At 41.1% G+C, this 14,584-nt stretch overlaps 1 protein-coding gene across 7 annotated transcripts in view; it reads right to left on the bottom strand.

Annotated features, from left to right (window-relative positions):
- The window catches only part of LTBP1 (latent transforming growth factor beta binding protein 1), a 390,765-nt gene that overhangs the window by 35,779 nt on the left and 340,402 nt on the right, over positions 1-14,584 (bottom strand). For 5 of the 7 annotated variants that reach the window (XM_038561238.1, XM_038561239.1, XM_038561240.1 and 2 more), the window contains 2 exons: positions 11,115-11,240; positions 7,598-7,741 (listed from right to left, as the gene is read on the bottom strand). In XM_038561238.1, the coding sequence (XP_038417166.1) occupies positions 7,598-7,741; positions 11,115-11,240 (270 nt within the window). The remainder of the gene's footprint in view (positions 1-7,597; positions 7,742-11,114; positions 11,241-14,584) is intronic. The other 2 variants (XM_038561242.1, XM_038561245.1) reach the window with 1 other exon arrangement.

Here is a 14,584-nt window from a genome sequence, read left to right as displayed (position 1 = left end):
AGTACTGAAGGGTGAGGGGCTACGGGGCCTACAGAAGGAGTCAGGGAAGGTGACTTTGAGAGTCTGAGGACAGGGCAGGGATGCACTGTCATGGGAACATGGGAAAGCTATGTTCCTGACTTAGGTGTTGGGTAGAGGACAACACAACTGTCCGCTGGAAGAGGGTCACCTCGGGGCCTCAGGTTAGCAGGCAGGCAACAAATACTGGCCAGGGCGAGTGAAGGTTCTTTGTCTTTGTTTCTTTCTCTGGTGAAGGACTAGAAGAGAATGAGAGAAGCGAGCCTGAGACAGGAACAGGCTGGGGTGGGCAGGGTGGAGGGAAAGTGTATGATTCACGGGGCCAGGACTCGAAACCGGAAAAATCAGGGCAAGAAGACTCCCAGAAGCAGGATGAAGTCCCAAGGGAAAGAATAACGGGTGTGACTCACTGAAGCAGGTGAGTAGGTAGTAGGTGGAGAACAGAACAGACGGCTCAGCAGCAAAAGCCCGGTCCCCACATGGGCACGGGTGCATCGGGAGGACTTGTGAACATGATCGGGACAGTGAAGCCACATCTGACATGACAGGGTAACTACCTGGAAATATTTCAAAGGACATGCACAAACCCTTCCTCTTCAGACCATATTCATAGCAAATGCTAGGATCCCACATCATGATCTCTAGTGCAACACCGTGGGTGTCCCCTGTAGTGTCAAGAACGTGAAATGGCTCATTCACAGTCTGAGTCTGTCACTTGGACCAACTGCTATCAGTTCATTCAAACACAGACCAGTCTCTCTACTAAACACTCAGATATTATTTTGGAGACTAGAGAGAGAGCAAGTAAAGAAATTTCATAAAAATAAAAGCATGGTTTGGTAAATTATTCAATCCTCTCTGAATGTGGGAAGAAACTTGACCCAACCTTTCCCCCCCACAAACAAATGAGCATATTTTCCTTAGACTTACCTACTTTTATGGTAGAGATCCATCACCAATACACAATAAGACCATAGGAGTTTCATGGCATTTTACAATGTTTGCATTTTACATATTGTGCTCTGTCTTTAATTTTTTTTTCCTACTGAAGGTCTTTTTTTCTAATCAGAAATTATTTTCAAAAAATTCTTTCAATGTTAATTTATTCTACAGGTTAACTAAACACATTAAAAAAAAACCCTACTCTGCCAAATATAACAGTTGAATGATAATATTTGTGGTTTCCTGCCTTTAAAAAAATATGTACATACGTAAAACCTATAGCGGACCTCTCTAGAAAGAGAACAGGAATGCTGTCTGAGTTCCTCTGTCAGAACCATGAGATTGATTTGCACAGCAGGGAGACTCTTTTTCTTCTGTTCTACTTGTTATTTAAGGGGGAACCATCGCCCCCTACAGAGAGGTATAAATAGATAATTCCTCATTCAAGTGTGGCCTCCACTGTTGTCTGACCAAATGGATAATTATTTTGATTCTACAGTACTAGCTGGGAATGAGACAGTGAGATACTGAGGGGATATGCTCTTGAATGCCAAGAGGCAATTTGATTCAAGAGTTAGCGTCTGCCACAGGTCAGGCAGGCACTGGGTGTGCTAAGCAGTGAGCAAGGTTACAGGGGATGCAAAGAGGACTAAGACAGACTATCGGGGTCCTGCTGCCCTGCTAATGGATTTGGACTTCATGCTTAGGCAGTAGTAAGGAGTTGAAGCTTGCTGTGATAAGCACCGGGGGTTGTATGTGAGTGATGAATCACTAAATTCTATACCTGAAACTAGCGCTGCATCATATATTAACTAACTGGAATTTAAATAAAAACTTGGAAGGAAAAAAAATAAAGTCAGGCTCATGTTTTGCAAACATCAACTGTGGCAACTGCAAGGAGCAGGAAATTGATGGGAGAGGTTGGAGAGAAGTCAGGAGGGTACTGCCATGGTCCAGGTAAGAGATGCTGAAGGACTGGCCCAGAGTAGAGGTAACAGAGGAGCAAGGACAGCTCCGAAGGACACTGTGGAGGGAGAATTGGCAGGACATTACGATGGCTTGGATGAATGGTGAGTGAAATAAGATATGATGTCAGGATTTCCAGTGCTGATGTTTGGCAATTAATGAGTGAACACAGGTTGGAAAAGGAATGGTAATGAATTTGGTTTTGGATAATTTCGGGCAGACTTACAAGACAACCTGAGAGAAAGGCCTAAGAAGCAGCTGGAAACAGGAGTGCGGCCCTAAGGATGGAGGTGGAGGGACAAAAAGATATTTACTTGGCAGGGCATAGCATGTAAGTAATAGTTGACTCAGAGAAGAGGATTAAATATCCCCAGAGAAGAAGGGAGAGTAAAAAGAAGCCTGAACATGCAACTTCCTGGGTCATTATTATTTCAGGAATGGGCAACAGAAAAAGAGTCTGGGAATGAGAAAGAAAAAGACCAGAGCAAAAGGAAGGAGGATGCAGGGGAGAGGACTGTCCTGAAATCAATCAAAAGGAAAAGAAGGGGGAAGAAGAGGAGAGCTGACCTCTGACCCAAGGGGAAGGTGCTTTACAGACTAATGAGACTGAGGGCCCTGGACCAAATGGGAGACAGTCCTGCAGAGGCAGGTGGAGCATGGATGTCCTCTCCCAAGAATCTGGAGATTATCGCCATATGGTGCCACTGCAGGGGATTTTCATTTTTGATCTATTTTTGTATTTACCAATTTTCTGAGAAGAATGTGCATTATCTTAATAATGAAAACAAAACAAAGAAATAAAGTGAAAAGGAAGCCAACTTTTAGAAGAGTTTGCTATCATGGGGTCCTCAGCCCTGAGAAGTGGAATGGTGAATTGGAAAAGATCTCGGAGTTGGGTTTCCTGCACAGCATGAGCCATCGGACCCAAAGAAGAACATTTAGAACTTCTCTCTGGGTCTTGGCTTCCTTACACTCAAGTACAGGAGCTGGGCTGGGAAACCACGAAGGAGCTTCCTAGTTGTAGAAGCCTATGCCCCAGCTCATGATGTAAGAACAAGCTCTCAAATCCGTTAAAGAAAAATGGGTATTTAAGGCAACCCTGAAATACATTGTGTAAAGGAAAATTATTTTCTAATGCAAATTATCACTCCAATTTGTTTCATAATTTCTGATCTTATTTATTTGCTTTTCTTAAAGTGAGGAACACCTGCCTCGATGATAACATACCTTTTTGTGTTCTTTTCCTTATGCCTTCTGTTTTAAAAATAAAACTCAGTTTCTACCCCGGAGTCTCCTCTGTGCATCAATCAAGCAAGAGCAGCATTTTGTGGGTAAGGCTTGAAGGCTGAAGTTGCCAAGACTACTTATTTACTGCTTCCTTTAGAGTGCCCAAGGACATAAAGTTTTTATTGAGCAATTATCACAGGCACTGAGGAAATAAAAGCATCAGGCTATATTTTATATCCATACCCTCTTACATGTGATGAGTGGCGTGGATATTTTCTAGTTATTTCTGTTGCAGGTGCTTTTAGGCGATGTACAGCAATGTAAATTAGTGGCCAAAGGCCCAGGCAGTGAAAACCATTACGCCAGACCTAAAAAAAAAAATCAAGTGGGAGCCAAGAAGTAGTCTAGAAACAAAAATCTTAGGACATTAAAATCCGAAAGTACCTTAAAGGTGACCTGGCACAATGTCCTGCTGGAAGTGGGTGCCTTTCTGCCAGCAGGTATCCCAGCTGTTCCAGGATACCTCTAGAGAAACACCCACATTTCATGAGTTACCTGCTATCTCTCTAGTTATCGGGAAAATCTGCAGAGTGATCTGAAATCTGCTTTCCTGACATCTGCCCCTTAGCTTCAGTTCTGTCCTCAGAACGATACCACTGGAGATTATTCTGCTATTGCTCACTGTTGGAATACCCTTTGTCCTGGGGGAAATTTTACAGTTGAGTAAAAATGTTATAGCCTCTTTGCAAATTCATCTTTCCTTTCTGAATTACTTTTCAGGGAGGATGAGATCTGAGCTGTTGGTCTATCATATATATAAGTGGTATTAATCTGAATCCTTGTTAAAAACTTTCACTTGGTAAGCCAAGTTTGGTCCTATGTAACTGCAGATCCTTTGACTGAAGTAGGATACAAATGCTTTTAAGTGGCCTCCATTAAGCAACCTGTTGTATGAACCAGTGTTCTCTTGCCCTCTGAGAAGCACCCTGGCCAATGTCCACAGCAGGTGCTCACAGCCAGCAGGCTTCTCCCAGATAGGAGCACACCTTCTGCTCTTTCACGTTGAGCAGTAGGCTGACCAGGACTCAGTTGTGTTTATTCCCAAACATTCTGGCCAGTTTATTAATTACTGTAATTATATAACTAAACAGTATGGAAATCAGTAAAGTATGAGTTAAAAGGAGCTGTTTATAGAACAAGTTCAAGGTTTGGAAAGACTGAAGTTGATTCAGTAAAAACAACGCCATCAAATTAAGTGTGGATAAGACAACTATAAAAACCTAGAGGGATTTTACACTCATTAACTTTACAAAGGCCTTTAAAATCTTACTCAGTTTAAAGTAGGTGGTGTATGATGAGCACTGGGTGTTATACACAACTGACAAATTATTGAACACTACATATGAAACTAATTATGTTGGCTAATTGAACTTAACTAAAATTTTTTTTTTAAAAAAGTGGTGGCATAGGGATGCCTGGGTGGCTCAGTGGTTGAGCATCTGCCTTTGGCTCAGGGCATGATCCTGGGGTCCTGGGATCAAGTCCCGCATCAGGCCTGAGGAGCCTGTTTCTCCCTCTACCTGTTTCTCTGCCTCTCTCCCTGTGCGTCTCTCATGAATAAATAAATATATAATACCTTTTTTTTAAAAAAAGTGGATGGCACAGATCATGCATAATACAGTATATGCAAGACAAGCCATGCAGGACTCTAAGAGTAGACTTCTACTTGAAGAAAGACCTTGGCCCTCCTTCAAAGTTTGGTGAATGAATGTACCTTTATGTGCTTTAAGTTAAAGTTTAAATATTTAAAAACTATATCATCTTCTTTAGGATTTCCAGCTTCAATTCTCTTTTTAAACAGCAGATCAATTCCTGGCCCTGATGAAGTCAGGGAGAGAAATCTCCTCCTGCAGTTTATAGTCAGCCTGTCTCTCAGGGTCCTGACAGAGAATTGCTCAGATGAAGATGTCATCATAGACAATCTTAAGACTGCATATAATCAGTTAAAGTTTGCCAAGAACTATGCAAATTGAGGTATGGTTGTCAGAGTTGCCAGGAACTATATAAATTAGTCAGATTATACTAACATGGACCAATAAAAACAACAGGGTATGTACAATATTTAGCAGAAGCCAGAGAACTATGAGGAAAATATGTATGAAACCATCATGGAAAGATTAGATACAAAGTTAAGAGGAAAAGAAACTATGCATCCACTGGCAGACAAGATTTATGAAGACGAGTATTCAAAATGAAGTTCTTTTATAAAGGCAGGATAGTACTTAGTGAACTCTGACTAGGACGCATTCCAGAACTTTTCAGAAAGTCAGTCACTGGGAGAGCCAAGGACACTAAGGGAGGAAAAAAGTAAAGCAAGTGTTTGGAACTTTGTTATAGAAAAACTTTATTTTTTTTAAAATATTCTATTTATTTATTCATGAGAGACACAGAGAGAGGCAGAGACACAGGCAGAGGGAGAAGCAGGCTCCTCGCAGGGAGCCTGATGCAGGACTCAATTCCCAGACCCTGTACAGAAAAACTTTAAAATAGGAGATGAGGAACAACACTTACAAAAAAGGAATCACTGTTAAGTTTTAAGAGGCAGTTTATAATGAACTACTCCAGTTCCCCCAAAATGGTTCAGATGGTATTACAGTCCTATTATGGGGCCATTAATCTCTAAAAAAAGAAATGAGCAAGCTTTAGGATCTCAGACATGTACCTCATTTGAATCTATGTGAAGTGAATGAACTATTTTTTGATGTTGCTAAAACATTCTAGCAAAAAAAATCAAGAAAAAAAATAATTAAAAGGTCCACCATTTCAGAACAAATCCTAAAAAGATGAGAAATAGGTATCACTTAAGTGTTTGGATTATAGCTTACTTTGCCATTAACAAATGGCTTTTACATATAGGATTTAAAAAAAACTTCATAAAATGAGGTAAATATAACCTTTCTATTTTATAAGTGAGAAAACCAAAACTCATAAAAGGTAAATGATATGCCCAAGCTTGCACAGCTGGAAAATAGCAGACCACCATGGCCATTTCAATTTAAATATTACAAGAAGTTTGGAAAATAAAGGAAAAAGCTAAAATTTCCATTAATTCTAAGAATTATCTTTTTAAATGTGTTCTCGTCTTCCTTCCCCACCACTGGCATCTGTAATCACTGGAAGACCATGTTTTGTCACTTCACATTGTACCACTTATCTTGACTACCTAACCTTTGCATGACTCATTTAATACAATAGAACGATATGTGAATTATTTCAGTAAAAATAATACTGTGGGCGAGGTGCTATTCTATAGAAACAAAGACAAAGAAGAAAGAGATAATTACCTAACCAATCCTAGTATGGGCCAGCCAGGTTTTTTAATTTTGTGTATGTCTTTGCTGTTACAGGAACCATTAAGATGAGAAGTCTTTTCTCTATGGCTCATGTGTCACAGTGGTAGTCACAAGAATGAAGAGCAACCCCTCCCTCTGACAATACTTCATCTCATCCCCTTCACATATTTTGGAATTACTGTGTTTTTGTGTAATTCTGCACCCCTCCTTTCTATATTTAATAATTAAGAAGGATATGTGTTGGTGAAAATATTTTTAATTTTTATTCCCTATCACTTCCAAAGACCGTTATTTCACACAGAACTAGTGTACCCTGTTGAGAAGTAGGGAGAGCTCTCATAGAAGCATGGATAAAATCAACTGAGATTGAGTAAGAAAGTCAAATGGCCAATGTTTCATTTTATTTGGCTCTCAAATGACCATTTTGGTCTTTTGCTTTCCTTAAAATACAACCAAACTATAGCTACATGGCACAAACTAAAAGACCGATCTGGAAGTTGATTAATTTATCTGGAAAACCATCAGCTCTCCATTTCAATTCGTGCCATGACGACACAGACTAAATCAAATTTTAAACGAATGCAAACACAGCCACTCTCTGGGCCAATTTCTGGAAAAAAAAAAATAACCCCAAAAAAACCAACAACAAAAAAACCACCATAACAATTCCAAGTGGAAGTCTTTGTAGATCCTGAGAGGCCTATATGTTGCTTTTAATTTAGAGAAGTGTCAAGATACGTTTCTCCTAGGGCCAAGAAAGAAAGATTATGCAACCTAATGAGATGATGCCATATTAAACCCTGAGCTGATGGCTGAGTTGTGAGCGATTCCCAGTGAATGTTCTCATCATTTTGGATTCTTTGCCCTACACATGGCGTCTCGGGGTCGGAAAGCACGACAGAGGCCATCTAGCTCAAATAGTCATCACTGACCACATCCTAATTCACTGATAAGGCAGGCTCAGAAAGAGCAGGGATGCTTCCAGAGACAGCAGTGTGCCAGAACATTTGGTTATTCCTTACCTCACTCCCAGACTGTTTGGCCCAAACCTGTGTAGGTACAAGTCTCCAAGAGGAGCCACTGTGACTTACCTCCCGAGGCCCGGGAGCGGCACTGCCCAGTCATGGGGCTGTACTCCTGGTTTTCATCAGCACACACACATAGGAAGGACCCTTCCACATTTTCACAGAAGGCTTCACCACACACCCCACTGAGCAGCTCACATTCGTTCACATCTGGAAAAGGGAGCACAGATCAAGTCAGATGTGTGCCTCATTCCTGACAGCTCTCTATTTTACCAGGTGTACCAGGGCTCATGGTGCCTGCTGGTCACAAATGCTCCCTAGTGAGCAATCAAACCCTTCTACTATTCTGGGGGAATAGTAGAAGCCTAAGCTTAAAGGCTGGGCTGCATAATTTGGTTTGTGTAAAAGGATCATGAAAACACCAAGCAGAGTTTCCAAATTCCAATTCCACTTTAAGGAGGGCCCTGGAACTGTACTGCAAGGATCATATGTATACTCTGACCATTTAATTTTCTCTTCCTTGACTTTTTAACATAATGAGGTCTTAAATAACATGACAATGCACTCTCACTTTTGAATTCAAGGAAAATTAGTAAAACTGACACTTCAGAAACAATAACATTTCTTAACATTCATTTAAAAAGTTGTTTTCAACCTGTTCACGTATCTGAAAATACAGTTCTCTAGTAGCCAAAATGCCCATACTTCAACAACCAGAAATCAGGGTGTGTATCCCTTTGGGAGATAAAGGAAAGACCCTTGTAAATACTCACCAGGTTACACTAATCATTCACAAGAAAAAAAAATATTCCAGTAACATATAGTGATATGACTGGCTGTTCCTTGAAAAATTCTGTGGATGTTCCAGAGTGTCATTTCTATTTTGCTAAGTGTTTTTCATCTGTACTTTAGACTTAATTAAAACACAGTCCAGGAATCTACTAATGAGTAAATTTTATTTGATATTATGCAAGCACATAGCCCTAAAAAAGGTTAATCCTAATGTTCGGACTTGCCCAATACTACCTTTTACCTTGTCTCATCCACAGAAATTTCATTAACGAATGCCCAGTCCAACAAAGCACCTGACTTGACATCTGAAATGCTCATGTATTTTATGCATTAAACGTGTACAAACATCAACTCTCATGAGCACACTCTGAGACAGTTTATACAAAGTTAAATATTTGAGCAATTATCCAAATCATTCAGGGGAAAAAAAAATCTTATTTTCACCTGCTATACCCAGTTAATTGGACAAAAAGTTTATGTATCTTGACTTATTTGGATAATTACTTCAGTTTTCCGTTTCACTTTGTATATAAACAGATATAAACCTAATGAGCTGAGTTTTGCTTATGAAAAGGTATTATAACATGAAGGAAAGCAAAGAGTTGGCATATTTAATCAACTCAGACAGTCATAATTTAGACCAGAAAAATTGACTTTAGAAATTTGCCAGTTCACATTTATCAATTTGGTAAATGTCAAATGGAACTTTCTACTTTCTAACTTGCATTATTTACATGACTATTGGTATCTCTCCCATGAGAATGAATTCACTCAATCAAAAAATACTTTCTAGTTTACTCCTGTGGGCCAGGCACTGGCAGAACAATGACGCAGGCAGGCCCAACTCCTGCCTTCACAGAGCTTATGGTCAAGCCAGGGAAATCAGCCAGATGATCTCACAGGCCATGCTAAGTGCTAAGAATGAAAAGTGCAAGGAAAGCATGGAGCAGTGGACCTTAAGTGGAGGGGTGGGTCACAGAAATGATACTGGAGCCAAGAAGTTGCATCTGAAGGATGAGTAGTAATATGAAACAGAGTTGCCAGAGAATAGGCAAGGGCTGAGGGGTGGGGAGGCACTGGCAGGGTCCAAGCAGAGGAGACAGCATGGTCTTAGTTTGGTCTCAGGGCTGTCTCAACCCTTAAATTCTATAAAACACCTCGCATGAAGTGCCCATAGTAGATGCTCAGTTAATATCTTTGAAAGAGTCAATGAACAGATAAAATGACACCTGTTGAGTTTGGCAAAATGATAACAAATATCCTTCCCCTAAGGGTGGTGTTTTGTGGGCTAAAAGAGAATGTCAAGATGGGTTCAGCGTGCTCATCTGCCTGGTTAGAAGTAAACATCACCAATTGGGACTCAGGAGTTGATGTGGAATCAGTGGCTTAACATCTGATATCTCAACAGGTAACAGTTAAAATTTACTGTGCATCTACAAATAGGCCAACCATTAGTCCCAACTAGGGCAGGGAGAGACGATGTTCTCAACCACAGGATCTGGAGGCCTCGGAGAATGCAGCTGCAGGCAGTATGCCCAAATGACACCCCCCAAAGCGTGTAAGTACTGTAACTGAATCCGCTGAAGGTACTATGGAAGCAGGAGAGGGGTCAGCACTGAGCTGGAGAGAGAAAAATGGAGCAGGGACAGCATCTGGGAAGACAGAGACAGTATCCTGAGGAGTCAGTGCCACTCAGGCAAGGGGAAGCTGGGAAGATATCCCCAGCAGGAGGGGCACACGACAGCCAAATCACTGCACAGCTCTGTGAGAAACCACATGCAGTTGTATGTCACTGGGGTGCAGAAGGTGAAGAAGGAGGTGTGGAGGCTGAGAAGTGGGAGCCAGTCACGTAAGCTGTTTAGTCCAAATATTTAGACAATTTTTATTGCCTTTTAGTGCAAAGGAGACTAAAGCGGGATTTGGAACCAGCACTTATGACAGTGTTAGTTTAAAAGTGGTGACTGTTCAAGGGGGTGGGTTCATCATTAAACTTCCAAATCAATTTTGCTTTCCTTGTCTAATCTGGATATGAATTAATGCTTTGAATTGCATATGTTCAAACTCAGAAGTTACACAGCCGCCTCCTGAGACGTTGTCTGCTACAAAATGAACAGAGTCAGAGTAAAGAAAAAGCCTTGTTACCTGGGATGTTCTTAATTTAATAACCTTTCTTCTTTCTCATTTCATGGCTCTAATTGCAAATGTTCCATAATGAATTTGATTTAAAGAAATCACAGCTGATCAGAAAATGAAATATCAGATATATGGACTATGGGAGCATTTCCTGGACCCCTGTTCTAGGACATCTAATGATATTCAGGATGTCTTCCAGCTCCGTCAAGCCCAGACAGACTGAAGAAATACAGTTGCACAATTCAAAGCATCATTTTACAGGTGTCATTCCTGGAAAATGAAACTCTTGCCAACACTCTTCCTTAAGTGCACTGCCTAGGGAGGTACATCCTGAAGACAGACAAGCCATGCCACCCACCAGACTGTTTCCTGGGCAGGAGGGACTCTGCGCAAGGGCTCCATATGCACAGCTAGAGTTTAAACAGATGTTCTTTCTTAATATACATGAAATTCAAAGTTCTCCTTCTCTGTTTCTTAGGGCCCTTACAATTTCAGAAGCCATCTTTCTGTACACCCCCAAATTGTGTGACAAAATCAAATAAGGATAAAAGTCTATCCGAATTACCTTGCTTACAATCTCTCCTGCTGTTGATGATTTTGATGGCATTTCAGTAGGGGGAACGTGAAACATGTTGTGGAAAGAAATCTAAACACTCACCCACACACCCTTGCCCATCCTGTGGGGCCTGAAAGCCCTGATAACAGAGGCAGCGGAAGGAGCCAGCCGTATTGTCACAAAACCCGTGACTGTCACAAATAGTGTTGTTTACACATTCATCAATATCTGTAAAAAAGACATGTAACATCAGACACAAAACACAGATTGACAAACACCAGATATTAATGGATAGACAGAGGTGCTCAGCACACCTCGGTTAGCATGAGATGATCATGTTTACACAGAATGAACCTCTAAAACATTTTACATATAAATAAAATGTTTTGATGAAAAGGTCTTCATAGACAAATGCTAGGCTTTGTGAGAAAACATTTACTTTTCCTTAGGAAATGTTTTCAAACAGATATAGCTGCTATAATTGCCACGGTCCGTGTTTTCTGCTTGCTTCCAACCCTTTATGTCCAAGGAGGGTATATTCTCCTACAGGGGAAACACGTGAAAAGTATTGTCACCTTTCTGGATTGCTGTCAATGCTCACAGTTCTATCTGCAGAGGTGGGGGCTGCAAAAAGCCTTGGCCTCCTGGCAGTGGCTCACTCAACCCTATAGATAACCTTGGGCAAGTCTCAACAGCATTCCCAGGAAGGAAGGAGAGGAGGGGAGGAGGAAGAGGAGAGAGACAGAGAATCTCATGAGTTCAGCAGCGTAGCCAGTCAGTCTGACTGATTCACAAGATTTCCTGTCACCAAGTTATAGCCACTCAAGGTCTTAAATATCAATGCTCCCACTGATCAGCCAGTGGCTGATTTGTAAATTCATTGTGTTCTCTATAAACTTGATGATAGTGGTCCTATGCCTTTGTTTCCAAATTAAAAAAAAAAATGTTCTCATAAAAGTGATGTCTCAATTACAAAGTTGCAAACAGACCTTTAGATACACTTCTTTATCCTCACAGTGACTAATTTCCTTTGGGTTTTTGGTGCCCTTTTCCTTGCTTACTGCCACACCACACACTCCCATCTGTCAGGTTCTGCCTCTCTGTCTCTGGATCACATAGTCCCAAAACACAGGCTTTTTGAGATACAGTTAAGAAAATGCAGTTACTGCATCCAAATACATGGGAAGATAACAAATGATTTAAAAAAATGGTAAGTTGAGAAGCCCTTGACAGAATTTAGTTTGGAGGAGTCAATAGAACTGAGTTTTCCTCTTCCTCAATTTTTAAAAAAAGTTCTATTTATTTAAGCAATCCCTACACCCAACATGGGGCTCAAACTCAAAACCCCAAGGATCAATAGTTACATGCTCTTTCAAATGAGCCAGCCAGGAGTCCCTGCTCTTCCTAAAATTTTTTTTTAAAGATTTTGTTTATTCATTCATGAGAGACAAAGAGAAAGGGGCAGAGGCAGAGGGAGAAGCAGGCTCCATGCAGGGAGCCTGACGTGGGACTTGATCCCCGGTCTCCAGGATCTCACCCTGGGCTGAAGGCGACACCAAACCGCTGAGCCACCCAGGCTGCCCTCCTCCTAAATTTTTTAATGTCAAGAAACTTTCCAGTAGAAAAATAAGATGAATACAATGATTACTTGGTAGCTGTCTCCATTTCCCTTCCTAATGTTCCAACATAACCGAGCTTAAGTTCGGAGACTGTCTCACTGCTGAATTGGAAACTACGAAGGACTACCCACTTTTCTTAATTTTCTCAACTCAAACACAACTGTCCCTTCTCCTTTCGAGGCTGGGCTCTTTCTTTCCTCCCTATCAGTTTCTCCTCCCCCTACTGATACCTGCTCACCTTTTTCTAGCATCCTCAGCCACTCACCACCACCCCCTTCACTGACTTCAAACATATTAAAAATCTCAAAAAAAAGAAAAAAGGTTAAAATCTCCTGGAAAACCGTTCACTTCACTATGTCACCTACTGTCCTCTTCCACTCATTCTACTGCTACAGAACGTCTCAGAAGAACTATCTACTATCTACTGCCTTTGTTCCTCACGTACCTCATCAGTTAAAAGAAAATACTAGCAACCTCACGACTAGTAACATTGGTAGATTCCTAAATTTTAGATTCCTAAAATTACAGTGAACACTCACCAAAATAACATGTTATTAATTATTACTAGTATTCCTCTCCCTGTTCCTTCATGACCTACAAACTCACTCTCTCTTTACTCTACAAAGCTCCTCTGAGAAAGGCCACCAACGGCTGACCTGTGCGTAAATTTGATGATCATGTTCCAGTCAGCCATCATCATCCTTAACCTCCAAGGCTGCCAACACCCTCCTTGAACTCTCTCTCTCTATCCCACGATGGAGTATTATTCTTGTTTGACTTTTAACCGTGTTGGCTGGCCCTCGTCCTTTTGCAGCCTGAAGATGGGGTCTGCCAAGGCTCGGGCCTCCCTGGGACCTACGGCTTCCTTAGAGCTGCCCTGTTCCACCCTTTCCAGACAATCTGGATTTCAATTACCACGGTCATCAGAATGAATCCCAAAGCTTCATCTCCAGCCAGGATACTTCTGATTCTTAATCATTCCCATTTCATCTTCTGCTCCAATCTCAAGCTTATCGGGCCTGAAATCAAATTCACTGTATTCTTCCTAAACCACACTTCCTGAGCTTACTGACAAACCTCTCTTATTTTTGTCCTTTTTTGCCTCTCTCTCTTACCTCAACTTGAACCAAAAACTCAATGACATTATTTCACATCTAAATAACTGAATCTCCTCTGCAACAACTAACACAAAGATGACACACAGTGACTCTATTCTGATGGATTTCCAATGTTAGCCTAAGGCCACAATTTATTTACCGGTCACAACTGTGAGAGCAGTAACTATATACTATTATCAAATCACTTACCATGGGCTCCTACTAATTTTAGACTTCTGGAAATGGGTATTTGTCTAAGAGACTATTCATTGAGCCACAGGATTTAATGGCTGGAAAGAAACTCAGAAATGCTTCAAATTACCAATTATTATACTGATGATTTCCCAGTGTCTCTCAAAGGTTGATCTTTGTCCTTTGAAACCATTTATCTGATACTATGGGACATGTTCATGATAAATGAACTTACTATCACCCTCCTCCTCACCTCACTTACAGTTCTCCTATATTCTCTTCATCAGGGATTTCAACCAGCCCCCTTAGCTAGAAATCTTGGGGCATGCTTCTCTCTCTCCTCTGTCTTGTCCCTCCCTATCATACCCTCTTTTCTGTCTTCCCCACACTCCTCACACTCCTTTATCCCCAATCTGGCCACCCTCCCTCTAATCCATTGTCTACCAACTACAAATCTGTCAGTGACACTCCCTTGTTCAGAATATTCAGTATCTCTTCTTGGCTGGAGGACACCAACCACTCTCCTTGGCAGAGCAGAGAGCATCCTTCCTCCTTAGGCTCCTGGCTAAACAGTCCAGCCAGAGTTTTTAGCCAACATTTATTTCCCAATTTACATCCTAGCCCTCTCAGTATACCAGTTTCTTGAAAACCCTATAGTCTTTGA

The sequence above is a fragment of the Canis lupus genome, chromosome 17, assembly GCF_011100685.1.
Source record: "Canis lupus familiaris isolate Mischka breed German Shepherd chromosome 17, alternate assembly UU_Cfam_GSD_1.0, whole genome shotgun sequence".
Taxonomy (NCBI): Eukaryota; Metazoa; Chordata; class Mammalia; order Carnivora; family Canidae; genus Canis; species Canis lupus.
This window is presented reverse-complemented; position numbering and strand designations above follow the sequence as displayed.